At 49.7% G+C, this 27,804-nt stretch overlaps 2 protein-coding genes across 4 annotated transcripts; both read left to right on the top strand.

Moving 5' to 3' along the window:
* The first annotated feature begins 226 nt into the window (after positions 1 to 226).
* Positions 227 to 22,563, top strand: SEC14L2 (SEC14-like 2 (S. cerevisiae)). 2 transcript variants are annotated; one of them, XM_008571351.1, is made up of 12 exons: positions 227 to 392; positions 2,509 to 2,584; positions 7,200 to 7,243; positions 7,667 to 7,726; positions 7,983 to 8,171; positions 10,421 to 10,516; positions 10,691 to 10,751; positions 11,170 to 11,253; positions 14,549 to 14,655; positions 14,738 to 14,877; positions 15,026 to 15,195; positions 20,996 to 22,563. In XM_008571351.1, exons 1-12 carry the CDS (start codon positions 339 to 341, stop codon positions 21,124 to 21,126), a joined length of 1,212 nt encoding a protein of 403 aa, XP_008569573.1. In that variant the 5' UTR covers positions 227 to 338; the 3' UTR covers positions 21,127 to 22,563. The 2 variants fall into 2 exon arrangements, with proteins under 2 accessions (XP_008569573.1, XP_008569574.1); XM_008571352.1 differs by lacking the exon at positions 2,509 to 2,584 and having other exon boundaries at positions 336 to 392.
* A 1,943-nt stretch (positions 22,564 to 24,506) lies between these two features.
* MTFP1 (mitochondrial fission process 1) lies at positions 24,507 to 27,804 on the top strand. Of its 2 annotated transcripts, XM_008571349.1 has the most exons (4): positions 24,508 to 24,651; positions 25,395 to 25,522; positions 25,934 to 26,166; positions 27,135 to 27,342. In XM_008571349.1, the coding sequence occupies exons 1-4, from the start codon at positions 24,585 to 24,587 to the stop codon at positions 27,205 to 27,207; spliced, it is 501 nt and encodes a 166-aa protein (XP_008569571.1). In that variant the 5' UTR covers positions 24,508 to 24,584; the 3' UTR covers positions 27,208 to 27,342. The 2 variants fall into 2 exon arrangements, with proteins under 2 accessions (XP_008569572.1, XP_008569571.1); XM_008571350.1 differs by lacking the exon at positions 25,934 to 26,166 and having other exon boundaries at positions 24,507 to 24,651; positions 27,135 to 27,804.

Below are 27,804 nucleotides of genomic sequence, written 5' to 3'. Positions count from 1 at the left end.
AGGTGTCTCGCCCAAGGTCACACTGTGAACTAAAGGTAAATGTGGGACCCAAACTCAGTCTTTCTGCTCTTCTGATGACCACCCGCCTCAGTCCCGGTGGCCACTCCTGCTCGCCTTGTGCCTAGGCCCCCGACTTCGGGAGGGCGGAGGGGGCGCGCGTCAGAGCCTTCAGCGACTCAGCGTATCTCTCGCTACCCCGCCCCTCGGGTCCTTTAAGAGGCGGGGCTTGGCCGCCAGCCCCGTGGCCCGGGCTAAAGGCTGGGACTTTACTCCCGCGCGGGCGAAGGAGTCCGTGCTCCATCGGCTGCCGCAACCGCCGCGCCCGAGCCTGAGCCACGATGAGCGGCAGAGTCGGAGATCTGAGCTCCAAACAGAAGGAGGCACTGGCCCAGGTGAGTCCTCATCCCGCCCGGAGCTGTGGCCATCGCTCTCCAGAGAGCGAGACTCGGAGGGGCTGGGTGGGGGCGAGGGACTGTCTGCGGTGGGCGGAGGGAGCAGCCGCGGGTCACCCCTGCCTGGGCCTCACCCCGCAGACGGCTGCTGCTTCCCCCCGCCCGCCTAGGGGTCCCCGGGAAGTTTGGCCATCCGCGCCCCAGCCCCGAGCAGCCCTGGTGGTGCCACCTGGGAAGAAGTGGTTGCTTGGAAGCTCTCGGAGGCCGCTGAGGGCACAAAGGCAACATTCATCCTCGGGCCTGGCAGCTGTGCCCAGGGGCAGGGGCAAGGCCCCAAGTTTCCTCCCATTTCCGGGAGGTTTTCCTCTTGCTCGAGCAGTGGCACGGTGGACAAGGCCCTGGACAGCTCCTTAGGATACTTGGATAGCCCCTGACCCGGCACCAAGTCGCTGTACGACCTTGGGCAAAACCCTGTCCTTCTCTGTTTGCTCCTTGATGAAATGAAATGAGGAGGTTGGACCAGATGATGTTGAAGGGAGAGCCAGCGTGTGCGAATTCCAACCCCCACCCCCACCACCCCTTTGACTCACTGGATTGGGGTTAGTTTGAGCTGAGACCAGTCCTCCCCTGTCTTGCAATCCAGACCCCTGCCTGGCTTGGAATTTAGGCTGATGCTCCTCAGAAGGCAGAGATAAGCTGGCTTTGCCTTGGCACCTGGGCAGAGGAGGCAGGAGCAGTAGTTTGAGGGCTGGTTTGAGTAGTTTCAAATGCCCTCCCCAACATCTGAATCTCCTCTTCTCCCCCGCCTTTGGGGACAGGGGAGGTCGGCTGTTCTCCTTTCCAAAGCCAGTTTGGTCCAGCCCCACGGTTTGGACGCTCCACAGCTGGGCAGTTTTCCATTGCTGGAGGGGGTTGGGGCAGGGATGCAGATGTCTCCTGCCATGGCAGCAGTGGGGAGGCACTGGCCTCATGTAGGCTTTGTCCCAGGCTGGGCCTCCCTCATCGCGGGAAGGCTGGATAGGGAGGCTTCAGATTTTACTGCTGACCTGCAAAGCAAGTCAGGCAGAGAAGGGATTAGGTGGTATTAAGCTGGAGACCAGGGGATGGGTAGGGTCTTTGGTGAGGGGTGGCTTCATGTCTGCAGTGAGGAGGAGCAGTTTCTCTGGAGCACTGGGAGCTGCTTTGGGGGTGGGATGGTCTGAGTCCTTGGCTGACCTAGGCAAGGGGCAGAGGTGGCTGGTCCCCATTGGTCCGCTCTGGGGCTGTCCTGTAGGTCAGCGACCAGGGAAAGGTGAGTGGTTGGGAACAGGAGACTCCGAGAGGGCACATGGGGGCCTGCTTTCCTACAGGGTAGTCAGAGATTGGAGGTGGGTGTGGCTGTCCCTTGGAGTCACTGTCCCCTTCCCTTGTTTGGCACTACCTGCACTTTCCCCTTTCATGGCTTCCTGATGGAACTGTTCCCTCGACCTGGATTGTCCACTTCCCTCTCCCTTTGAAGTCCTTCAAGCCCAGCTCAAGTGCCATTTTGTATATGTAGCCATATGAGACCACTCTCTTCCTTCCCTCTGCTCCCCCAGCACCACAGTGGAAAGAGAGTGTGCTCTGGACTCAGACAGACCTGGCTTTGCATCCAAGCTCTGCTAATTACCAGCGGTGTGACCTTGGACATGTTACTTAGCCTCTGTGAGCTTTAATTCCTTCATCTATAAAATGGGGACAGTAATACCTCTAGAGACTTTGAGTAAGGAATGAGTAGGATACAGTGCCAAGATCAATGCTGGGCACATGGGGCATGTAAACTGACAACTTTTACTGTGGTACGTGCCAAAGTGCCTACTCTCACAGTTATCTGGGAACACATCTGCTTGCTCGCCAGACTGGTGTGTAGAAGTGCTCGCAGAGAGGCAGGGGCAGGGGGCTTACTCCCTTCTCCCTCATCCCCTGCTACCTGGCACCCCCTGGCAGGACAGAGTGCCCCATGCAGCCTGAGTGCTCGGCCAGTGGCTGCAGAGTTGAGCCGTCTTAAAGAGAGATCCAGCAAAGGCCCCTATGGAAAGTCCTGGGCAGAGGGCAGTCAGGTGGGACCATCCACTCACCCAGCTGCCTCTCCCTACAGTTTCGGGAGAATGTCCAGGATGTGCTGCCCACCCTGCCGAATCCAGATGACTATTTTCTCCTGCGCTGGCTCCGAGGTGAGGGAAGAGGGGCTGCGGGAGTCTGGGGCAGGGGATCAGTCTGGGTAACAGAATGGCGTCCTCTGGAAACCCTGCCCCTGGCAATCTGAGAATCTAGAGTGTTCAACGTTTAGAGCCCAAAGGGCTCTTGGTGATTACATAACCTCACCCATTCTATTGGATAGATAGACACTCAGAGAGGTGAAATGACTTGCCCCAGGTCATACTGTGAGCAAGCCGGAGGCAGAGAGAAGACCAGAGTGCAGGTCTGCTGACTCTCAGCCCTGCGCCCTTTCAGTCCCCTCGATAAATCTTTGCTGATGGACGTGGGGAAATGGGCTGAGGAAAAGCCCAGAAAGGCCCTACCCACGTGGGAAGGTGAAGGCAGAGCTGAGTTTAAAACCAGAGCCCTGGCCCCTGGGAGAGGCTGGCCCTCTCTTGTCCTGTTGGGATGGCAGGCCGCCTGCTGCCAGCAATTTAGGCAGCTTGAAGGAGGGGGTAATGTGCTTGGGGAATGGAATATGGGGAGCTCAGCCCGAACCACATTGATAAAACTCTCCTCAAACCACCGCCAGGCTCCAGAACCCCAAGTTCTGCTCTGGCCTGGCTGTGGCACCTAGGCCAGGGACAGACACTTCCCCTAGGCTCCTCCTCTGGGAGGGCAGATGAGACAGGATGCCCTGCTTGTTACAAGACATGACATAACAGAGCTCTGTGTGGTGATGACATGCACACGTTTCTACTAGCATCATGGCCAAACTCAGCCCCGTCCGCCAACTCCTGAAATCTTTCCTTTTTTCCCCTCCTCTCCAGTCTTGTGATTCGAATCATGTGCCACCCTCCCTAGTTCTTCTGACACACTTTTTTGTTTCTGTATAGAAACTTTATTACCAGACACAGAAATAATAAAGAAAATTCCATTGTGTTAGATTATAGAGCTTAAATTGTGGTGTAGAATCATATCCCCAAATACTAAAAATCATGCCCTATTACTTACTTACGGACACATACACACACATGCGTGCCTTAGGAGTCTTGGGACAAGTGAAGAGATATATTTTCTTTTTCTTTCCAGAAATCTAATAGAGCTGGTGTGCTCTTGAGGGACTGCTAGCAAACACCTGGGGGCAGGTGCATCCAGGAGAGCCACGTGGGGCCTCATGTGCCTCTGAAAGTGTCATTTGCCCTTTTTCCCAAAAAAGCTTCTATCCTCCCCCCCGACCAAGCCTGCCCAAAGAGGGTGGAGGGGAAGCATGGAGGTGGCAGTGGAGTCAGTCCAGGCTGGAGGAAATTTTGGCCCAGCATTTGCTGAAAGGCTTTAGCTAGAAGTGGGTGGGTGGAGAGAGTGGGAGGACACTGGCCTCCTTAAAGGACCAGCTGCAAGATGATCAAACTATAGAGCTGCTGTTAGGTGAAGAGTGGTTTCAGGGAGTCGTTGAACAGCAACGCAGCTCTCTTTTATCTAGGAAGAGGCTGGCCTGGGGTCCTGGCAGCTTGTCTCCCAGGCACTCCCTATTCCTGACTTCTGGGGTAACCTCCTCTCTGCATGAGGCTTGAGAGCTCGCCATTACACTTATCAGGCACATCCTACCCCCTCCCAGGAATACAAAGTGTGGGCATCGTCATTTGCCAGATGAGAAGTGAGGCTCAGAGAGGGGAGGGGACTTACCTGAGGTGCACAGGTAATGTGAGGCAGAATCAGGGCAGAACCTAGGGCTCCAGCACCCTTTCCAGGAAGATACAGATGCCCCTGAAGCCAAGCACAGCCTCTTAAAACAGAGAAAGTTTCATTTGTTCCTCACATTTCCTAGGCAGGAGCTTAGGCCTGGTCAGACCCTATTATGAATTTCAATTAGGGTTTTGTTGCCTTTTTTTTTAAATAAAAAAAAAGAAGATGACCAGTAAGGGGATCTTAACCCTTAACTTGGTGTTGTCAGCACCACGCTCTCCCAAGTGAGCTAACTGGCCATCTCTATATAGGGATCCAAACCTGTGGCCTTGATATTATCAGTACCACACTCTCCCAAGTGAGCCATGGGCTGGCTCCTTGTTGCCTTTTTTTTTTTTTTTTGTCTTTTTGGTGACTGGCCGCACCGTGCTCAGCCAGTGAGCGCACCAGCAATCCCTATATAGGATCCAAACCCACGGCGGGAGCGCTGCTGCGCTCCCAGCGCCGCACTCTCCCGAGTGCGCCACGGGGTCGGCCCCTTGTTGCCTTTTTTAAAAAAAAATTTTTTCTCTCTTTTTTATGGCGGCTGGCTGATACTGGGAAATAAACCCTTGACGTTACAAGGCCATGCTCTAACCAACGGAGCTAACCAGCCAGCCCTCTCTTTGATTCTAAAGGAGACATTTGCAAGCCATGCACCAACAGAATGTCTTTCTCTAACCCAGATGTGAGCTCCAGGTTCCTCTCCTTCCCTCTTTCCCCCATGTGGGGTTCAGTTTTCTGCCAGCCCCAGGACTGAGAGCAGGTATACAAGACCCCACAAACTCCCCCTGACTGGGGCTGAGCTTTTGGCACCCCAGCAAGGAGGGTCAGATAAAAGATAAAATAAGGAAGTGGTGGAAACCCTGTGAGGGAGGCAGAGCAGCTCTGTCTATGCATTTTACAGGACTAGGGAGCGGGCAAACAAGAACCCAGGACATCTGCTCCTAGGCCAGGTTCTCTCGCAGTGGCCCAAGCCATGCTTTGAGCTGCCCCTGACCATGGCAGCAGGAGCCCTGGAGAGGCCTCACTCAGCAGGTGCGGGGAGCATGAGGTGTGGGACTGCCAGGACCAAGTGGCAACTCGGGGAAAACCCTTGCAGAAGACCCTTGATGTTGGATCCTGGAAGATAAGGGTTAACTGGAGAGCCTCCCCCTGAGGTAAGGGGGCTCACAGTTAACCACCGCTCCTGTTTCCTAGGAAGATCAGGGCTTTCCTCACAGGAGGGGTGTCCTTCCTATGGAAGACTCCCATTTTCATGGTCTAACTCCCCCATCATGACAGGATGTCGCCTTGCATCTTCCAAGTGTTTCTAGCTTATTAGATGATTCAGAGATGTGCAGTGTCTTGTCCAAGGTCAAAAAGAGAAGGTAGAAGAGCTGGAATGCAAACCCAAGTTATATTCCTCTAAAAGCTGCCCCATGCTGCCATGAATGCTTGTGAAGGGCGGTAGTCGAAAGGAACTTCCCAAGAGTGATGGCTGCTCAGCTTTGCCAGTGTCCAGCACCGATGATGGACACAGCATTGGCCAAATATCTTGAAGCACCTGCTGGGCCCAGGAGAGAGAACTGGATTTCATGACAGCAGAATCAGGGAATGTTCTCGGCTACTCCCAGAGATCAACAACTAAGGGACCGGTGACAGTCCAGAGGGCAGCCTGCCTGGCCCAGGTTCCAGGGCTGTCAGCAGATCCATATGCCAATCACATTCACAGAGAACATGCAGCTGGGAGGGACAGTTCATAGGTCAGATGGCAAAATTGGTTCGAATCTGGACCTCAAAAACCTTTTAAAGGATGAAATGAAGCTGATGTAAAGAGATGAAATTTGATAGAAAAGGATCTAAAGTTCCACCTCTCCACATATGGAATGGAGGCTTAGTAGAAACAGAGGTGAAAAGGATTTGGGCGGGGGTGGGGGTGGGGTTTAAGTTGACTATAAGCTTCACCTGAGTTAAGGGTGTGACTGTTGCCAAAAAGTTCTCAGACAACACTGGTGCCTTGCTGGGCTCCAGACAGCACACTCTAAGAGGGGCACTGGCAAACTGGAAAACATTCAAAGGGGAGTTATTTGGATGGACTTGAAACCACGCTGTGAGGAATTGTTAAAGGTTCCAAGGATGGGCAACATGATAGTAGAGCAGACTCAGGTGACAACATAGAATTTGCCAGTATCAGAAGGGTTCTCATGTGGTTGAGGAAGCAACCCTACTCTCTGATAGTCTCTGGAGTGGATCTGAGCTCAATATAATAGTGAGAAGTGAGTGTAAATGGCAGCTGTGATTACCTGGGAGCAGGTGAGCAGGACAACTTGTTGGGTGAGGTTCATTGATAAAATAGAGTTGGCCCACATGAATCTGAATTCTGAAACTTTTCAGGAGGGCCCTTTGTGTTCCTTTAGGGTATGCGTGGGTCCCTTGAGGACATAAGGTTAACTGGAGTCTTGTCAACCCCTCTATTCCTCTGGGATGTTCTGCTGGCTCCGCCCCAGATAACAGGGAAGCTATGTTCATCTTTCAACTGTGGATCAAGTTCTCAGGACTGGATGTTAGACTGTGGAGGAAATAAACTTTGTGTAAAGGGGAATACCAAATGATAGAGGATGTCCAGGGTTCACTTTCCCTGAGAGGAGACATGACCCTTCATCTGGTTGCATTCTGTAGATTAAAAACTCTTTTGACCCTGAAGTTGCATTGCTGCCCCCAACTGCCCTGAACCTTGACCTGCTCTCCCTACAAACTTGGGGCTGTGGTGTTATAGAAGCCCTCAGTGAAGGTCCTCATATTCTCTTCTGCATGTGGGATGATCTGAGAGTCAGCTGGGGAGACGACTAAGAGGAACTGGCCCCACCATGGGAATGGGGAAATCTCCCCATCATTGGACACCCAGTCTGCTGGCCTAACCCTGAACACATTTCCCTGTTACAGCAAGAAGCTTTGACCTGCAGAAGTCAGAGGCCATGCTCCGGAAGGTGAGATCCATTTGGCTCCAAATCCCGCTGTTGCGCTGTTGCCTTAGTTCCTCCCCATCAGAATCACACCTTGCTTGGACTTCTTTTGCCCACCCCTACCCACCCTGATTGTAGCTTTTGGCTTGTGTGGCATAGCTGAGTAGTAGCTGACCACCGTTGCCTTATTCATCTGGGACAAAGTGCAATCTCTTCCCTGGAAACACAGAGCTTTCATAGTTCTGGGCCAGTCAGAAGTGATAATCTGTTCTGCTGAGACCTCTAAAACAGGCAGGGCCTTCTTTTCCATTCCTGCCTATTGCCTTCTAGCAACTATTAGATTATTGACTTCTAGTCTGATGGTCTGTTCATGTTGTCACTTATTGCTAGATGCCTATTAAGCCACCCCACTCCTGCTTTTTAAAATTCCTGATTATATATTTGCAGCATGTGGAGTTCCGAAAGCAAAAGGACATTGACAACATCACTAGCTGGCAGCCTCCAGAGGTGAGGACAAATTATCTTGCCCCCTCCCTATGTTAGTCCTATTAGACCCATGGCCTGTGTCCTGAGTCTGTTGGACTGTGACTCTCAGAGAAGAGGTTCAAGGCCAGTGAGCCTTGATGGTTCCCAGAATGGCTATCCATTGGCACCCAGGGGAGGGATGTGGAAGGAGATACTGGGGAACCTATAGTAAATGACCCAGGAATGTGTGGATGCCATGGGCCTGTTGACTAGGTGTCTCCTCTACGTCTTTGCTCAGGTGGTTCAACAGTATCTGTCAGGGGGCATGTGTGGCTATGACTTGGATGGCTGCCCAGTCTGGTACGATATCATTGGACCTCTGGATGCCAAGGGTCTGCTGTTCTCAGCCACCAAACAGGACCTGCTCAAGACCAAGATGCGGGACTGTGAGCTGCTTCTGCAGGAGTGTGCTCGCCAGACCACAAAGGTGACTGGACTACTGTGGTTGAAAATAAGTTGACCATGATAAAGGCATTGAAGCGGAAGTAGGGACATCACATAGAGATTTAAGCACAGCTTCAGGGTAAGGCCCAAACTTTTAGATTTCCTAGACTAGTGAAGTTCAAAGTTTTAGAGGCTGACATAATGTTGCCGAATTTTTATTTTGCCAAGTAAGGACTTATAAAAAAAAAAGATTATCCATTATTGCCATAATTAAAACCCAAATCTGTACGAATGGCATAATCTCGGGATAAAAGGCAGTCTTTTTTTTTTTTAATTTAATTTTATTTTGTCAATATACAATGTGGTTGATTATTGTGGCCCATTACCGAAACCTCCCCCCTCCCTCTCCCCCCTCCCTCCCAACAACCTCACATCTGTTCACTTGTCATATCAACTTCAAGGAATTGTAATTTATTTGTGTATTTATTTATTTATTTTTAGCTCTCACAAATAAGTGAGAACATGTGCTATTTCTCTTTCTGTGCCTGACTCATTTCACTTAATATAATTCTCTCTAGGTCCATCCATGTTGTTGCAAATGGCAGTATTTCATGTTTTTTTTTATAGCAGAGTAGTATTCCATTTTGTAGATATACCACATTTTCCATATCCACTCATCTGATGATGGACATTAAGGCTGGTTCCAACTCTTAGCAGTGGGATAGCTGGGTCATATGGTAGATTTATCTGCAATTTTTTGAGGAACCTCCATACCATTTTCCATAGAGGCTGCACCATTTTGCAGTCCCACCAACAATGTATGAGAGTTCCTTTTTCTCTGCAACCTCGCCAGCATTTATCATTCACAGTCTTTTGGATATTAGCCATCCTAACTGGGGTGAGATGGTATCTCAGTGTGGTTTTGATTTGCATTTCCCAAATGCTGAGTGATGTTGAGCATTTTTTCATGTGTCTGTTGGCCATTCGTATATCTTCCTTTGAGAAATGCCTATTTAGCTCTTTTGCCCATTTTTGAAATGGGTTACTTGCTTTTTTGTTGTAAAGTTGTTTGAGTTCCTTGTATATTCTGGATATTAATCCTTTGTCAGATGTATATTTTGCAAATATTTTCTCCCACTCTGTTGGTTGTCTTTTAACTCTGTTAATTGTTTCTTTTGCTGTGCAGAAGCTCTTTAGTTTGATATAATCCCATTTGTTTATTTTTCCTCTGGTTGCCCGTGCTTTTGGGGTCGTGCCCAGTCCTACTTCCTGAAGTGTATCTCCTATGTTTTCTTTAAGAAGTTTTATTGTTTCAGGGTGAAAAAGGCAGTCTTTTTTTTTTTTTTTTTTTTTTTTTTTTTAAAGATGACTGGTAAGGGGATCTCAACCCTTGGCTTGGTGTTGTCAACACCATGTTCAGCCAGTGAGCCAACCAGCCATCCCTATATAGGATCTGAACCCGTGGCCTTGGTGTTATCAGCACCGCACTCTCCTGAGTGAGCCACGGGCCAGCCCAAAAAGGCAGTGTTTTAAACTGAATACTTCCAGCTTCATGAAAAACTCACTACATTATTGTTATTTTTCTCATTTATCTGGGAGCCAGTGAAATCTTTGTCATGGACCAATCCATCCTTGCACAAATATTTGGGTACTGCTCGTGTAGATGATCTCAGATTCTGTGATTCTCTAACTCTGTATTCAAAAAAGATAGATAGCTGATTCCTTTACTGACAAAAAAGACTGAAGAACAAGCTGGAGCCACCACTGTGGTCTTCTCTTTCCTTCCTCTCAGCAGTTGTAAAGATCCAGTGAAATGATGTGATAAAGCTCGGTAATGTTTTGACACTCATCCACAAATGTTCACTGAGAGCCTACTGTGTGCACAAACCCTGGGGGGCTGGCTGCAAGAAGCATTAGATGTAGATGCACCCGGAAGGGCTTAGTTTGGATAGAGAGAGAAGTGGCCACACAGGAGCTACATGGGTGCTGCCTACAGTGATCAGAGAAAAGGGAAGCTGCCAGGCCAAACTGCAGAGCAGAGGGACCTCAGATGTAATCTAGATCCACACAGTTGTTTCCTGGATGAGAACATGGACACCTAGGCAGAAAGAGTGACATGCCTAGGCTACAAGTCAAGCCTGGGCTGATTATCTTGATCTGGAAAACCTAGGTCCAGCCCTGACCTGACCTGCTTGCTCCAGGTGCATGGCGCAGTCAGCCTTTGCCCTGAACCTGGGTGGGCTTCTGTAGTGGGGCAGCTTCATATGGCTTCCTGCTCTCTGTTCCTTGCAGCTGGGGAAGAAGGTGGAGACCATCACCATGATTTATGACTGTGAGGGGCTTGGCCTCAAGCATCTCTGGAAGCCTGCTGTGGAAGCTTATGGAGAGGTGAGGGGCATGGGTAAGGAGGAGGAGTGGGTGGGGTGAGTGGGCCCCTCTGCCAGGCTGCCCTGTGGGATGGGTGAGGCAACGGAGGCAGAGTCTGGTCTGGAGGAAGCAGGACCTCTCTCCCTGACATAGAGGTCTGAGCCTGCTGGCATCAGAGTGATTTTGTTTCCACAGTTTCTCTGCATGTTTGAGGAAAATTATCCTGAAACACTGAAGCGTCTTTTTGTTGTTAAAGGTAAGTTGGGAATTTCCTGTGATGAAGCCAAATGGGAACGAGGGGCTAAAAATATTACTGGAGCAGATTGAGGAGAGTCAAACAGAGTGAGCTAAAGGAGGAGTCTGAGGACATATTCGGAAGACTGACCCTTGACATATGCAGACCACTTTACAATTGACAGAGCTTTTAGTATCTGTTAGCTCCTTTGAGTCACCCAGCCCAATGAGATCAGAAGAGATATTTGACTATACCCACTGTACAGATGAAGAAGCCAGACCTTAACAAGATGCCTGTCCTGAGCCTCGCACCCTGGGCTGCCCATGTGGGTTCCATAGCACTAGGGAATATGTGGCCCGACATTAGGTGGGGGGCTACAGAGGACATCATTAGAGACAGAGTAGACACTGCTCCTCACATGGCCTGGTCTCTGTTCCAGCCCCCAAGCTGTTTCCTGTGGCCTATAACCTCATTAAACCCTTCCTGAGTGAGGACACTCGTAAGAAGATCATGGTCCTGGGAGGTGAGTGGCTCAGACTCTTCTCAACTCCACAGGATGGTCTGTGACCCAAACTGGGTTGGGCTTTAGAAGTATGACCAGAGCCACCAGGGTGAAGGCTCCCTCTGCTGGTTTGGTAGCAGTGGGACCCAGGACCAAGCTGGGGCAGAGCTAGGGCCTTCCTGTCTGTTTTCATAAGAACTCTTTCTCTCAGACACTGTAAAAGCAAGCACTGGACTCATCAATGTAGATTCAAAGATGAATGAAACCCCAGTCCTTGCCCTCAAGGAGCTTATAATATAACAGAAGAGAGGACCTATGTAGAGAAAGCTATAATACACACAAGAAAAGACACTAGAAAAGGCATAGAGAGGGTGCCACGTAGGTCATAGGAGCAAGGTTGCTTTCAGTTGGGGACAACTAGGAGCAGCTTCATTTGACAAGCACCTACTATGTGCCAGGCTCTGCACTAGATGCCAAATCTACAAAGATGAATAAGACAGAGGCTCTTGAAGAGCTCTCAGCCTCTCAGGGAAGGGACACACAAACAGATATTTATCATGATATAATAGATGTAAGAAAGGGGGAAACCACAAAGGGTGTGGGAGCACTGAGCAGGGGCACTCACCTCACCTGAGCTACAGAGGAGGTGAGGCCTAAGCTGCATGCTGCGGAATGAGTAAGAGTCAGCCAGATGGGGTAAGGCAGGAAGCTGCTGGGCAGAAAGAACAGCATTGAAGAAGTACCTTACACAGCAAGGCACAGGCAGTTGTTATGGAATGAGAGGCAGGTTGTGGCAAGAGATGAGGCTGGAGGACCAGGAGAATCCAGGAGACCATGTTGAAACGCTGGGTCATGACTCTGCAGGCTACTGGGAACCAGAGTTCTTGTCATGGGAGTACTACAATCAGATTTTCATACTGAGACATTGTACTGGCAAGATTGTGAAGGACAGATACCTGTTTGCCCACTGTTGTCCATGCAAGAAGCGTTGCAACCCTGAACTGGGGCAGTGGCAGTATAGGGATAGAGAGGAGAGGATGGATTTAAGACTAATTTAGGAAGAAAAACTGCAGAACTCAAAGGACTGGATGTAGGAATTAAGGGAGAAAGAGAAATCTAGAATGACTCCTTAGTGTCTGGCAGGAATGACTGAGTAGATGATGATTAGTTCAACTGGGGAAAACAACTAGAAGAATAAGCTTGAACAAGCTTGAAGTTGAATTTGAGAAAGAATCTGTGAGATGTACAGATGTTGGGAATACTTGGGGCTGAAGCTAAGGGGAGAACTTCAGTCTGGAGATTTGGGAGTTATCATATAAAGGCATCAGCTAAAACCTTGAGAGTAGATAAAACAGCCCATGGAAGAACAGAGGCTGAACCCTAGGGAATATCCAAGCTGAAGAGCAGGTCGAGAAACAGGAGCCCACTAGGGAGACTGAGAAAAAGTGATTAATGAGGTTGGCAGAGAAGCAGGTCAACAGGGATTGGATATGCAGGGAAGCAGGGAGAACATCAGGGCGCATGGGAAAGTGTGACCCAAAACCCAGCAAGGAGGATGCACAGCAATCAAGCCAGCCAGGGGCAGGCAGGAGTTCAGTTTTGCTTGAAGTGGAGTGGTGGGAGAAAAGGCTAGAAGGGTAGATCGGGATAGGCTCCTGGAAGCCTTGATGCAACCTATGGAGTTGAACTTGGGAGTAGGTAGTAGGGATTCTGAAAGTTTCTGAATGTTTACCTTTAGGGGACACATTAAAAGTGGAGATTTTTTGAGCTGGCTGGTTAGCTCATTTGGTTAGAGCACAGTGTTATAGCACCAAGGTCAAGGGTTCAGATCCCTGTATTGGCTAGCCCCCTCTCGACCCCCCCAAAATGGAAATTTTCCAAATGTGCGCTAGTGAGATTTGGGGGTTGGAGTGAGGACTTCTGGGTTCTAGTCCTAGCTCTGGCAGCAATAAATTCTGCTTCTGGTTGCCTCAGTTACTCTCTCTGTAAGATGGGAAGAATCCTCCTGGCCTTATCCCAACTCTCCAGCTGAACTGGGGGAAGAAATATAAAATCTGAGCAAAAGGCTTTTATGACTTTTGGTTTTTCTGCTGCTGCCACCCACCATGTGCAAGAGGCGCTTTGGTTCCCTGGCAGCAGAGCTGTGTAGGAGGCTCAGTCTGTTCCCTTACCCACACCTAAACTCTTTCAACCAAACCTGCCTCTGGCTGGGAGGGTACAGAGTCTTCAACAGAGGGAAGAAATTCACTCCAGGCTGGTCACTGGAGCTTAGCAGTACAGATTAAATCAAGACCAAGTCACAGACACTGTGTTCCCAAGAGTTACATGGTCTCCAGTCCCTAAACTCTGAGGGCTGGCAAAACTCTAAACAGTCTCTGTGGGTTTCCAGCCAGCACAGCACAGAAGACACTGGGTTGTACCCATGGCTTGGAGCTGCTGCCTTCATATGGTCTACACAGTCAGCATGGAAAGGTTTCCAGTATCAAAATATTGTACTTGGCTGATATTTGTTTACAAATTTGGGTCGGTGGAGAGTGGTTCTCTGCACTGGCTGCACTAGAGTTAAACTCCTAGACAGGAAAGGGCTTGGTTATTTAAAAAAATGAGCCAAAATCTGGCAGCTAAACAGCCGAAAACAGCAGAACAGAAGTGAAACTGTGACTGGGTTATAGCCAAAGGAACCCATTTAAGGAGTCACTCCAGAGGGATACATTCATTCATTAAGTTACCATTAAAGATGATTAGGTGTAGGAGAAAGTGGGGAAGAAGACAAACACAGAGTTTAGCCTGACCAGGTCAGGTCACGTGGATTCAGGCCTTCCTGCTGGCCGCACATGCTGTTGTCTCTGCATGGAATGCCCTTCCCCGCTTTCATTTTCCCCTCCTACTTGTACTGCAATGTTTGTATCACCTTCCTGTAGGTGATAATGTACTCTCATGCATGTAGGGCACTTTACAGTTTACAGAGCTCTCTCAGGTACTTAGTTCATTTCACTCCCACCATAACCCTGCAGGGCAGGAGGAACTAAGCTTAGAATGAGGTGGTGTGCCTAAGGGCACTCAGCTGGTCAGATGCAGTGAGAATAGGAACCCAGGTCTCCTGATTCGTGGTCCAGGGCAGGGCCATCCTCTGGATGATGGCTCTTCCTGATCCCCCTGCAGTACGATGCATACACCATCTGCTCCTGATGCTGGTGTTTGGTGAGGAGAGTAATGGGTGGGTTTTTTTCTGGCTCTTTAGTGTAGACCGCTAGGGCTATGGTGAAGTCTTACCTCATGGTAACCCGTCTTTTTCCGTCCTTCCCTCTCTTGCCAGCAAACTGGAAGGAGGTTTTACTGAAACATATCAGTGCTGACCAGGTGCCTGTAGAATATGGGGGCACCATGACTGACCCTGACGGAAACCCCAAGTGCAAATCCAAGGTATGGGCCACCAGGGGCTGGAGGTGAACAGGGAAGCCTGGTTCAAGTGCATATTCCAGCTCACTCCGTGCTCTACTTCTAGATCAACTATGGGGGTGACATCCCCAAGAAGTATTATGTGCGAGACCAGGTGAAACAGCAGTATGAACACAGTGTGCAAATTTCCCGTGGCTCCTCACACCAAGTGGAGTATGAGATCCTCTTCCCTGGCTGTGTACTCAGGTAGGGTCCTGGGCCTTTCCAGGAGACCTGAGCCTTTTTTCCATAGGTACCAGTGGGTGGGCTGGGGTGGGAGAAGCCCTGGTGCCAGGACCCCAGAAAGGGCACACACAGACAGAATTACATCCAAATGGGTGGATGTCCCCTGCAGGTGGCAGTTCATGTCGGATGGGGCGGACATTGGTTTTGGGATTTTCCTGAAGACCAAGATGGGGGAGCGGCAGAGGGCAGGGGAGATGACAGAGGTGCTGCCCAACCAGAGGTACAATTCCCACCTGGTCCCTGAGGATGGGACCCTCACCTGCAGCGATCCTGGCATCTGTAAGTATCTCTGTCTTGGCAATGCTTTGAAGCCCCTGCCCAGCTTTCTGCCTGTGAGGTGCCTCTTCATCTGTGGATTTAGGCTCTCAGAGTGTTAGAACTAGAAGTGGAACTCCATTAGTTCAACACTCCGCTTGCATAGAGAGGAAAACTAGACTTGCTAAGGTGAAATTACTTGCTCAATGTGACCCAGCTTGTTTAGGTGAAATGACCTGCTCAGGGCAACCCAGATGGTTAACAGTAGGGTGGGGCTCTGACCTGGGAGTCCCAGGTATAGGGGAGTCACAGTCCTAGGTGATCACAGAGGTTCAGAACATCTGCTTTCTGGTCTGGGTCTAACTGGATCTGTGACTATGGCCAGACATTTCCTGGGGATGCTCTTTCCCCAAAGGTCAGAGAGGCAGAACTGGCTGGGAGGGCACAGGATCACAGGGTTAGCAGAGCACTGAAAAGCCCAGCCTTGAGCCCTCTGAGCTTCACTCATCTCCTGGCTGACCAAAAAATGGGCAAAGAATGTGAACAGGTAGTTTACACTAAGACTAAAATGGCAAATAGACATTTGAAGAGATGTTTAACCTCACTAAACTTTGCAATGTTGGTTAAAATTCCCTTTCACTCAGCAATTCTACTTCTTGAAATTTATCCTATAGAAATATTTGCACAAATATACAAAGATATAGGTACAAGAATGTTCCTAGCAGCCTGGAAGACTGGCAAGAAACTAAATGACTATAATAAGGTCTTGTTAAATAAATTATAGTCTGTCCATACGATGGAATACCATATACCCATTCAAGAGAATAACTGACATGTAAGATGTCTGATACATGTTAGATAAAAAAGCATGAAACACAGCATGTATGATATACACTCACTCTGATTAAAAAAAAAGTGTGTACACAAAAAAGAATTCTAAGGAATCTATGCTAATTCTAACAGTGGTTATCGCTGGGGTGGCAGGATGCTTATAGAGGGCTTCTATTTTTTCCACTATTTCTGCAAATATAATACATTTTCCAATGACCGTGTACTATATTTATAAGCAGAAAAATCATACACACACACTCAAATCTCTAGTTTCCCTTCTATTAGAGCCAAGAGGCTGGGGAAAACCATTGAGAGCAAGGCCTTTACCATCAGACCTGGGTTAGACTTGATCACTGATTAGCTGTATGGCCTTAGGCAAGTGACTTTAACCTCCCAGAGCTTCAGTTTCCTGATTGCTACAATGGGGGAATCTTACAGGGATCTTGATGATTAAATGTGATAAGGTCTGTGCAGCACTTAGCATAATGCCTGGCATACAGTAAACACTCAGTACACTGTAGCCACCATTACTGTCATTAGGGGAAGGCCTGGAGCAGAAAGGCCATCCTGGAGATAATGCTGGGAGATGGGAGAAGCCCTGTGCCCCATTTCTGTGGCAGGACCGCCAGGAGATCTGAACTGGCCGCACAGATGTCTTGGCCTCTGTGCTTGTCCAAACCATCACCAAACTTAGATTCTGCCTCCTCCCTCATATTCCAGGCAACCTTCAGTCTCTGACACCCCCTCTTCACAGATGCTCTATGGTACAATATGGCTCCCTGGGTGGGAGAGTATTCTTGTTAGTGAGCAGCCAGGTCCCAGGGGAGAAGGCGTATACTGTCTGCTTCAGCAAGAATAAGGCTTAGCACCAACCCAGACACTGTCACCCACAGAAGATAAAGCACTTCATACATACAAGCTTGAATTTCTTTTTTTAATGGATGGGGAAGGTGAGGTACAGAGAAGGGATGTTATCTCTCCTAAAAAGTAGCTTGTGTAAATACCAAAAGAAAGAAGACACCAGAGAATCCTAGAGTCCTGGTCCAGGATTTCTTGACCATAGACTGTCGAAGAGATGATCAGAACATCTGTCCTTGACGTGTTAAAGAGAGTAGAGTCTCAGACCAGGGAAGTAATTTACCCATGGTTAAGGAGCCAGTAAGAGAGCCCCACCCATTTTTCAGCATTGCCCACTACCCCTTTATCTCCTCTTTAGTATCTGAAGGACATAGCCTAAGAAGGGACCATGAGCTTTTTAACATAATCAGGCTTAGGTTTGCAAATTCCAAATTTATTTTACCTCTTCTTGGATAAATTCCCTGCAGGGCCTTGACTGGAATCTGCTTGTTACCGGTTCCCAGGAGGAACAGAATCAGGCCACAGCATCCATTCCTCCTTCCCAGGTGTATAGACAATGAGGTGGGATCAGCTGTTGTCTGGGGCCATGGCTCAGGTTAGACCTAAGCCCAGAGAGAACTCAGTGTTAGGTTATAAGATCACTTGTGGGAAGGCAATGCCCTTGGAGAATCAGGTGACCCCTGTAAAATGGAACATAATCACCCACTGGAGAAATTAAAACTCTGTGCCAGCCTCCAATGGTGAGAACACATTTCCCCTCCCAGGCTTCTCTGGTCCTCATCCAAGTGTACTAAATTAGTGAGGAGGAGGACCAAAGTTTGAATGTTTTTGCTTTTTTTTTTAGCTTCACAAAGGTTTACTTCTCCTTCACACAGAGTCTGATGTGGGTCCAGGTAACACAGAAATCCAGGTGTCTTAGCTCAGGCTACTGTAACAAATTACCACAGACCGAATGGCTTAACATTTATTTCTTATGGTTCTGGAGGCTGGGAAGTCTAAGATCAAGGCACCGGAAGATTCAGTTCTGTTGAGGGCCCATGTCCTGGTTTGCAGATGGCTATCTTCCTGTGTCTTCACATGCAGAGAAAGAGGAAGCAAGCACTTTCATGTCTCTTTTACAGGACACTAAACTCATTCATGAGGCCACCACCCTCATGACCTAATCACCTGCCAAAGGCCTCACCTCATAATATCATCACATTGGGGGTTAGTATTTCAACATATGAATTTGGGGAGACACAAGAATGTTTTTACTTTTTTTCTCTTGCCTAATATTTACTGAGGGCCTACTATGTATAGAATACCTGACTAGGAACAAAAAGATCCAGAAAAAAGATCTGGACTTTGTCCACCAGGAGTGTGGAAGGTGGTCCAGAAGACCTTAAACACTATAGAAAGGTTCAACAGCACTGCCAAGCCATGCTAGGGTGAAAAAGAGTCCAGGAAGGCACCAGGAGGCCTGGCTTCTGAGTACAGCTTTGCTACCAACTCTCCCCGTGTTTTGAGCAAATGTCTCTAAATAATTAGATTTGGCTTTCTTTCTCCTTAAAACGAGGGGAATGTTTTAGAGTAGATCTTAATCTGCAGTCTGTGGACTTAGAGCAGTCGTTCTAAATTCTAAAGACCAAACACTCCCCTTTTATAACAAATAGTGTCTAATGTCCCCTTACTATTGTAAAATGAAATTTATAGATGATATAACCCACTTATACACATAATTTAAAAACTAATATAATCTATCTGTAATATAAAGAAGAAATAAAGGAAGCTAATTTAGTATATATTTTCAATTCATAAACAAGAAGGCAAGATTACACCCACCTCCCACCCCTTTTCCCCTCTCTTCAGAACAGTACCTTTCTCACTGGGAACTACTGCCCCAGAAGGGTTATGATGGGTTCCAGGGAGTCTGAAATTGTGTGCTTTCATCAGATTCTCAAGTGGGTCAGTTACCCAACAAAAGTTAAGGAGCCTTAGTCTGGAGAATCTCAGGGGGCTCTGTGGGTCCATGATTACTGTCAAAACCAACTAGGCAGACTCTGGAGCTGCAGTGACTCCACTTCCCTTAGGCCTGTGCCTCCGATAAACCCCTTCTTTGTTTCTGAGGGCAGAATATCTTGCGAGGCAGAGCATCTCATTCCTGATACTTGGTACAAGGCACTCAAAGGATCTCTACTCCAGCATGAATGACTGTGGTTGCTAAGGCTCTGTCATCCAAGGCAGAGAGGTGGCTTCACTTTTTCCAGAGTGACTATTGGTCCTGAAAGATCTCTGGTACAGAGAGAAAATCAGTAATTAATACTTACTTCACACCATAAAGGAAGAGTGGGTGGTGTGTCTACCCTTGGTCTAAACTATGCATTTTATTCAGGGTCAGGACAGGGGAAAGTTTAAGTTTTATGATTAAATACACAGTTGTTTTTGTTTTTGTTTTTGCTGGGAAAAATGAGAGAAGACCAGGATAGGGAAGGGGCAGAGCTAGTGTTTTTGTTTTCATACTCAGTTTTCTTGAAGGGGTATTTGACTAAAATGGAACAACTTCTCAAAGAAACAGGGTTATAATAAAAGCAGTCTGTTCCTTTGTCAAGGCTTGGAAGCTTTCTCTGCCAACTTCATGCCCATTTTCTTTTTCCAGAGGAAACCACTCCTAACAGGTCTTGTCTATTATCCTACCAAATATTTCCATCCCTTTAGAAGCATTACACGTTTCCATAATAAACAGAGCATTTATACATACACCTATACATTCACAGGAATTATGTCTGTCATTCAGTGTATGTTTGAAGGTATTTTGAAATTGTAAGACTCATCACAATTTGAGAAAGCTTTCCCTTTAGGGCAAGCACCTGAGTGGTATCAAAGAGAACCTGGTGGCTGACCAGTTAGCTTACTTGGTTAGAGTGTGGTGTTGATAACACCAAGGTCAAGGGTTTGGCCAGCCACGTGGGAGTGTAAGTAGACCAAGCAGTAAAGGCAAAACGTTTTTTAGACATATATTTTAACAAAAATGTTACAAACTATTTACAAACTGTTCTGCAACTTGCTTTTTTGGCCTCAGGATATACTGTGGACAGTTTTCCCAGTCATTTCTATGGCGCTAACCTCTTTTTATTAGAATAGTATTCCATCATATGGATTACAATATAAACTGTTTAGCAGGGCCAGCCCTTGGCTCACTTGGGAGAGTGTGGTGCTGACAACACCAAGTCAAGGGTTAAGATCCCCTTACTGGTTATCTTTAAAAAAAAAAAAAAAACAATTGTTTTAGCAATTCTCTTTTGATAAACATTTGAGTTTCCCCAATCTTTTTTTATTACAAACAGGGATGCAGTGAGCATCCTTGGCCCTTATCTTCCTGCAGTGTAAATCCTTGGTTTAAAAAGTTTGCCCATTTTACCTTTTGTCAGAAACTGAACAAGAGCAGGTGACCAGTTAGCTTCCTTTGGGAGAGTATGGTACTGATAACACCAAGGTCAAGGGTTCAGATCCCCTTACTGGCCAGCTGCCAGAAAAAAAGAAAGAAACTGAACAGGGCCAGACATTTCTATGGCCCAAGTCAGGCAAGACAAAGGCAGTAATGTGGACCAGGGAGAAATACAAGCTCCATCATTTCTTCACTGTGTGACACAAGAGTCACACGACCTCCTTTTTATTGGATATAAAACAAGACTAATGCGGAACTCAGAGTTGTTGTGAGAAAGAGATAACATATAGATTACAAACCCAATGCTGCAATACATAAATAGCTACTATTATTATTATTATTACAAATACTATTGCCGATACTAATTCTACTTTCCCCTTTCAAATCCAAGTTCATGCTCAAACTCCTCTAAAAAGCCTTTTGTATGGTTTTGGTCTACCAGTCCCTTTTCTTCCAAGCTGTTACAGATGTGATTGTCTCTGTCACTCATCTGGCACTTGGCATGTGCTGTCTCATTTTTTTTCCTCTCCATGAACATCCTGTCAACCCAGCTAGACTATGTTTCAGAAGATCAAAGACCATTGCTTATGCTACCTTCATCACCATTACCTACCACACTGCTTTGCTCATTAAATAAAAATCAACAAAAATCACTATTCCTAAGCCCTTTGTCAGAACTGCCTGAATGTCTGGTTTTCTGCCTCCCCTCAGATGTCTTGCGGTTTGACAACACCTACAGCTTCATTCATGCCAAGAAGGTCAGTTTTACTGTGGAGGTCCTGCTTCCAGACAAAGCTTCAGAAGAGAAGATGAAACAGCTGGGAGAAGCCACCCCAAAATAATGCCTCCTCCTACTGCAGGCCTGGCCCTCAGTGTCTCCTTGTCAGTTTCTACCCCTTGTAGCAGTCATTTTCCCACAACCCTGCAGCCCAAAGAAGCTGGGTTGGAGGAGTGACCTCAGGCTGGATCTGGGGAGCTTTCATTTCAGAATTAGGAGGAGGGAGAATGGCTGGAGTGGGTCTCCTGCCTCTCAAATAACTAAGGAGTCCCCAGGGAGCTGGCAACCATGATAGGATCTATCTGTCCTGTAAGCTGTGCCAACCTTACCTGTCCAGTGACACTTAATACAAGGAGCGAGGTACAAAGGATGGCAGCAGGGAAGAAATTTTATAAAGGGTGGGGGTGGGGAAGGGGGAATTGAGACCTAACACTTCAGGGAAGCCAGCTGCAGGGGAGGAACTTGCTCCCAAATGAACATGAGAGTTTAGATCATAATGAGTAGTAGCAAGATAGCTAGTTGCTAGAGTTATGGTGGGGGTGAGAGACTCTTCCAAACTTTTTATCACGAGGCTGGGGTATCTTTTGGCTTTTCCCAGGTCTCAGGAGGTGGCCTGCCTCAGCAACAGATCTTCCCACTCAAGGGTAGACAGGCCTCACCCTCACCTTGAGGATTTTAGCAACTCCTGGGCCTTGCTGCCTCTTTAATTACTTATGATTGATTGTCAGTGACTTCCTGGGACTTTGGTAACCGGCCACTGTTTTCCAATGCAAAAAAAAAAAAAAAAAAAAGCACAAGGGAAATTACCTCCAGGGATCACAGCTCCTGGAAGGGTCAAGGATGCTGGGGTGGGAGTGGGTCCTAAAAGGTGGTGGAGGGGGATTCCAGTCCTCTTTTCAGTGCTACCAGCCTCTCACCAAGTAACCCTACATTTGAGCACCCCAGACAAAAATGACAAGTGGGATCGAGCCAGTAGCACTCAGACAGGGCATTTCCGTCTGAGTCTCCCGCTGTGCGCGCCCACCCGCCTCCAGGCTGACCTGAGCAATGCCTTGGCAGTCCCATCTCTGTGGGAGGCCCATAAGGCCTGGATTCCTCGTGTCTGTCGGCGGGCAGCGTAGCCAGGCCGGGCGGTTGCCTGGGCAGGAGGCCAAAGGCCGGGCCAGCATCTCTCAGAGCCAAGGGCTGCGGGTGACACAGGCAGCCTCGCAACCACGGCACTTAACGCGACCCCATCCAAGCGCCCTGTGAACGAACCCCAGATCCTGGACTGCACAGGACAGGGGAAGGCGGCCCCCTTCCCTCGGAGCCCAGGCCCTGGCCCAGCCTGAGGAGTTCGCCTTGCGAAGCTGAGGGAGGCTGGGGCGGGAGCAGGGCTAGCGCGGACCAGAGGGGGTCGAGGCCGCACGGGCCCCAGCCAGACCACTCAGGGGGACACCCCGGCCTTGGTTTACAACGCTCTGTTAGGAAAATTAGCCAATAAAGCACTGTTTAGTGCGCAGGGAGTGGAATTTAATGCCCGCCGCCCTTCAGAAGCCCAAACTTCCACGGTCTCAGGACCACAGTAGCGGCTTCCCGCCATTAGGGGAACGCATGCGCAGAAGCCGTCTACAACTCTCCTCTCGCGTGAGCATTCCCACGGGTCCTAACGACCAGCTTGCCTCCTGATTGGTCCAGCCGGTGGGTTGTCTTCCGCCATTTTTGCTGACAACCTTTCCGGCGAGGGCGGAGGTCCGGCTCCACACGGCTTCCCAGTAAGCGTCCGGTGGTTCGTGCGCGCTGACTAGCTGCGCCTGAGGTGGGCCCAGAGTGGGAGGGAAGCGGGGGAGCGGCGATCACGTGGTGTTAGGGACCGTCTTCCAATTCCTCCCCAGCACTGTCTGTGTTTCTGGGGCTGGGGATCGCTTTGCAAACCATCCCCCCACCGCCCCACCGCCCCGCAAGGTAACCGCTGACCGGAGTGCCCCGCACAACCGTACAACGACAGCGGCGCCTAGGGCTGAAAACGGGGGCTTCAATAGGAGGTCTGTGGTATTAATTTTATTTGATGATAATAAAAGCTTATTCTTAATGCACACCTACTGGGTTCCACACAAAGTCTCTGTGCTTACCGCCTTGGGTTGTTACAAGGAGTTAAGAAAATAGTAAATGCAAAGCCCTTAGAAGAGAGCCTGGTACCAGTAATCGCTAGATAAATATTGGCTAGCGTCGTTTTTTACAGACGTGAGGACTGAGTCTCAGGGAGGCTAACAGCTCATAGGCGGCACAACTTTTTTTTTTTTTTTTTAAAGATGACCGGTAAGGGGATCTTAACCCTTGACTTGGTGTTGTCAGCACCACGCTCACCCAGTGAGCTAACCGGCCATCCCTATGTGGGATCCGAACCCTTGGCCTTGGTGTTATCAGCACCGCACTCTCCCGAGTGAGCCACAGGGCCGGCCCAGGCGGCACAACTTTGAACCCAGCATTTGAACCCAGAACTGCCTGTCTCCAGTGGTCGCGCCTTTGCCTCGCTGATACCCGCAAAGGATTCACAGAGTTTTATTGAAGTGCATTCGTTGCACACATGGTAAACTGAGGTCCAGTAGCGGAAGGGTTTCCTCCTGTTGGAATCACTAATCTCCAAGTCCCCTCATTCTGTTCTTCTCATTTCCCTGGAATCTTGTACCCTAACCCTGTCTCCCTTGCCCCATTCATTCATTTATTCTACATTCATTCATTCAACATCCTGCCCTTCTGGGAGCATACTGATCCAGTTAGATCTGGGTGCATGATAGGTAAACGTGGCACCCACCGAGAAGGGACTCCAGAGTCGGGGAGCCCACCTCTCCAGGGCGCTCACTGTTCACTCCCCCATACTCATTTTCTCAGCTTGCTTAAGAGCAAGGGATCTGGAGCCATACTGCCTGGATTCAAATCCCGGCTTCACGACTTTACATCTGTGTGTCCTGGGAAAGTGACCCACCTGTACCTTTATTTCCTCTTCTGTAAAACGGGATCCCAGGCTGGTGGGAGGGTTTAAGGAAGTAAGCCGTCTAGAACCATCAGCGAACGTCTCGGCCGGTAGTAAACTCAATAAATGATGACTGTTATAATTAATCCTCTCAACCATCCATCCCAGGGAGTGGACGCTATCATGTCCTCCATTTTACGAATGAAAAAGCGAGGCTCTGAGAAGTATACTCTTGCCTGCGGTCCCGCACCTATGAAGAGTAATATCTCCCAATTTGAACCCCGGCCTCTTTGGCTCCAAAACTACAAGTCAGTCCTGGGAGAGGTTCGCACCAAACGCTCAGAGAAAACGTGAAAATCAATCTGTAAAACCGGAGCCTGGGAAAGGGGCTTCGGTGCGCGGGAGAATTTGCAGACGCTCCCTGCCGGCGGAGATATCTTGACCTGTCCTTCAGCTCGAGACTTTGGGCAGGTCCCGCCTTGGCTGACCCGAGTGCTAGTGGAGGCGGAGGTGTAGGCGGCAGCGGAGGCGGTGCCAGCTGCAGTGGCGGGTGTCGCGGTGGAAGCGTTATGTCGGAACCGCAGCCGCCGGGCGCAGGACGCGACCTCTACCGGGACACGTGGGTGCGATACTTGGGTGAGCGCGGGGCGACAGGCACTGCGACCCCCTCCCTCCCCAACCACAAAGCTGGGGTTGTAGGGGTCGCCGGAAGCCGGTCCAGAGCCTGCAGGAGGCGGGAGGATCTTAGTTCTCATTCTGCTTGGGCAGGAGACTGGGCTCGGAGAGGGCTAGGGACTTGCCCAAGGTCACACGGCACTGGTGGGGGGTCCATCTCTGCCCTTGGGGTCTCTGCTGGTCAATCCTTCCAGGGTAGAAGCTCGAACAGGGTCTGCTGGCTGCCTTCTCTGTCATGCTTGAGCCCTGGCTGTAGAGTCAAGAGTTCTCATCTTGGCCCTGCCATTCCCTGGTTCTGTCTGAGCCTCAGTTTCCTACTCGGCAAAAAGGGATGAACACGAGGACCTCTCTGATTGGGTGGTGGTTGTAGGGGTGGAATGAAATGAGGCACAGAAAGACCTTGCAGTCTCTCTGGCTGCCTGTCACCTCGTTAGTGCAGGTACTCCTAGAACCAAGGCTAGGAAATCTAACCAATGAGCAGTGATGACGGTGACTTTGTGCCAAGCCCTCCCACCGTGCTCTAGAGTCCAGGTGGTCGCCTTTGGCACCAGTTTACAGCCTGGAAGTTGAGGCTGAGAGAGGTAGAGTCATTTGGCTAAGGTCACCCAGCTGCTGTTTAGCAGGGTAGGCTTAGAACCACCTCGCTCCAGCGCCCCCTTGTGTAACAGACATGGGCCTGGGAACTAAATGCCCCCTCCTTCCAGGCTACACCAATGAGGTGGGGGAGGCTTTCCGCTCCCTGGTACCAGCGGCTGTGGTGTGGCTGAGCTATGGTGTGGCCAGCTCTTACGTGCTGGCCGATGCCATTGACAAAGGCAAGAAGGCGGGAGAGGTGAGTGTTCGCTAGCCTCCAATCCCCACCCCGCACCACTTCTCTTGAGTCTGCAGCCTTGCAAGTGGTAAGGCCCCTGTGGGACAGTCCAATCCCCACAAACTTGCCTAGTGCAGTCCACACTCCAGTCCTGTTTGTAGGATAGTGCACCCCCACCCCCACTCCTCAGCTCTGCATGTGGCAGTCTATACCACAATCCCGATGTAGACAAGTCCACCCTCAGTCCTGAAGGTAGTACAGTCCACCCCCAGCGCTGAATGTGGTACAGTCCAGAACCCAGTACTAGGGCAGTTCCGTCTGCCACAGCACTCCCCTACTGCCCACTTGGCCCTCCCTGGTCCAGCCTGATGCCCCTTTTCACAAGATTTCCCGCCTTGCCACAGCTGGATTAAGTGTCTCTGTGCCCACCAGGTGCCGAGCCCTGAAGCAGACCGCAGCACCAGGGTGACCGTGGCCGTGGTGGACACCTTTGTGTGGCAGGCTCTGGCCTCAGTGGCCATCCCAGGCTTCACTATCAACCGTGTGTGTGCTGCCTCTCTCTATGTCCTGGGCACTGCCACCCGCTGGCCTCTGGCTATCCGCAAGTGGACGACCACCACGCTTGGGCTGCTGGCCATCCCCATCATCATCCATCCCATCGACAGGTGAGTGCCCTCTTGGCCTCAGGGATCATCCACTCAACAGGTAGAGTCAGGCTCTGAGAGGGGTGGGGCATGACCATTTTGCTTAGAACAATAAGAGCAAAGGCAGGGCTGGCACTTGGGGCTCCTGAGGTAGACAGTCTGTACCCTTGTCATATGATCTGGCAGGGACTTTGGCAGTAAAGGAATAGGGATGCCTTGAGGGTATGGGATACAGGATAAGTAAATTCTCAGAAAGGAAATCTAGTGTTACAGAACAACCAGAGGCAGGCAGGAGCAGGTGCATCCTGGAGGGGATAGGGATGGATTCTGCTGCTTTCAGGCATGGCTGGATCTAGGCACCTAAAGGATGTCATTAGGAGTCTGTGTCTTCCCATCCTGTTGCCCTTCTCCCCACCCTACCCCACTCGTTGTTGGCCTCACTCACTTTTCCCTCATGGGAGCAGAACTGGCTCCCAGCAGTTTCCAGCTTCCATCCCACCAGCTTAGCAAGCCCCATCAGAAACTTTTTAATACTAACCACAAAAATCCCATGGAAGGCTGTCACCAGTCTATCCCATACTGGGTGCCTACCCTTGAGCCAGTTTCCCTTTTCTGACTGGCCAGGCTTGGGTCATGTGCCTGCTCTTAGAACCAGAGATAGGGTCAACCCAGATCAACATGGAGTGGGAGGAGGAGTCTTTCCCCAGAAGAATGTAACTGACCTTGAGGCCCTGACTGAATCCTTTACCTGCTCTGTGCCTCAGTTTCCCTAACTGAGGGGTAAAGAGGAAGATGGCTGCCATTCTGGGGGTTTGATTATGGCATTCCCAAGTAGCCCAATGTAGGAGGAGAGTGATAAGGAAGGGTTTCCACCTGAATGGCATCTCTATCCTGCAACTAGGAGTCCCTTCCCCTACCCCTGGTCTCCTGTCTCCTATTCCCTCATTAGCACCCCTTGGCCAACTGCTTACACCCTCTCCTCCCTATAGGTCGGTGGACTTCCTCCTGGATTCCAGCCTGCGCAAACTCTACCCATCAGTGGGGAAGCCCAGCTCCTCCTGACCCCAACCCGGTTCCTGGCCTGTGGGTTGGGGCACCACTGCTCTGTGCCAACTTCCCCCTCCTACCAGGGGATGTGGGTGCATGGCTATCTGGGGTTCAAGGCCCTGGCACCTGAGTGGGTTTGAGCTGGACAGACACTTCAAGACAAAAGCCTCAAGGAGCAGCGGCTGCAGCAAGTCACAGATGGAGGAGGGACCTAAATCCCTTCTGCTTCCATGGAACCCATGATATTGAGTAGGAATGGGTCATGGGAGTGTCCAGCCCTGTCTTTGACAGGAAAATAACACCCTCCCATGGAGGATAAGGAGACTGAGGCCCAGAGTGGGCAAGGAAATGCCCAAGATCACTTGGCGAGCTGGGCACCCAGGACCCGCAGCTGTTCTGCTGAATCACCCCAAAGTGGTGTGGCTGGACGAGGAGCAGCAGACACTCAGGGAGAAACGCAGGGATGCAGTAGCTGGGACATCTCAGGACCGCTTCTCCGGCCAGTCCAGTCCTGGTGCAGAGGCTGCTGGGGCCTGGCTGGAAGGCAGGACAGCTCCAAGTCAGGCGTTGGCCAGGCCCTCCCCAGACCCAATAAACCCTCAAGAAGTTGCA

Source organism: Galeopterus variegatus, unplaced genomic scaffold (assembly GCF_000696425.1).
Source record: "Galeopterus variegatus unplaced genomic scaffold, G_variegatus-3.0.2 Scaffold684, whole genome shotgun sequence".
Lineage (NCBI taxonomy): Eukaryota > Metazoa > Chordata > Mammalia > Dermoptera > Cynocephalidae > Galeopterus > Galeopterus variegatus.
Note: the sequence above shows the minus strand (reverse complement) of the source record. Positions and strands in the feature narration are given on the sequence as shown.

What these genes read in the sequence shown, in the direction of transcription:
- MTFP1 (XM_008571349.1), top strand. Translation starts at nt 24,585, where the DNA reads ATGTCGGAACCGCAGCCGCCGGGCGCAGGACGCGACCTCTACCGGGAC. An exon ending in CACGTGGGTGCGATACTTGG is followed by an intron (nt 24,652 to 25,394) that starts GTGAGCGCGGGG and finishes CCCTCCTTCCAG; the next exon opens with GCTACACCAATGAGGTGGGG. An exon ending in AAGGCAAGAAGGCGGGAGAG is followed by an intron (nt 25,523 to 25,933) that starts GTGAGTGTTCGC and finishes TGTGCCCACCAG; the next exon opens with GTGCCGAGCCCTGAAGCAGA.
- SEC14L2 (XM_008571351.1), top strand. Translation starts at nt 339, where the DNA reads ATGAGCGGCAGAGTCGGAGATCTGAGCTCCAAACAGAAGGAGGCACTG. An exon ending in AGAAGGAGGCACTGGCCCAG is followed by an intron (nt 393 to 2,508) that starts GTGAGTCCTCAT and finishes CTCTCCCTACAG; the next exon opens with TTTCGGGAGAATGTCCAGGA. An exon ending in GAAGATCATGGTCCTGGGAG is followed by an intron (nt 11,254 to 14,548) that starts GTGAGTGGCTCA and finishes CTCTCTTGCCAG; the next exon opens with CAAACTGGAAGGAGGTTTTA.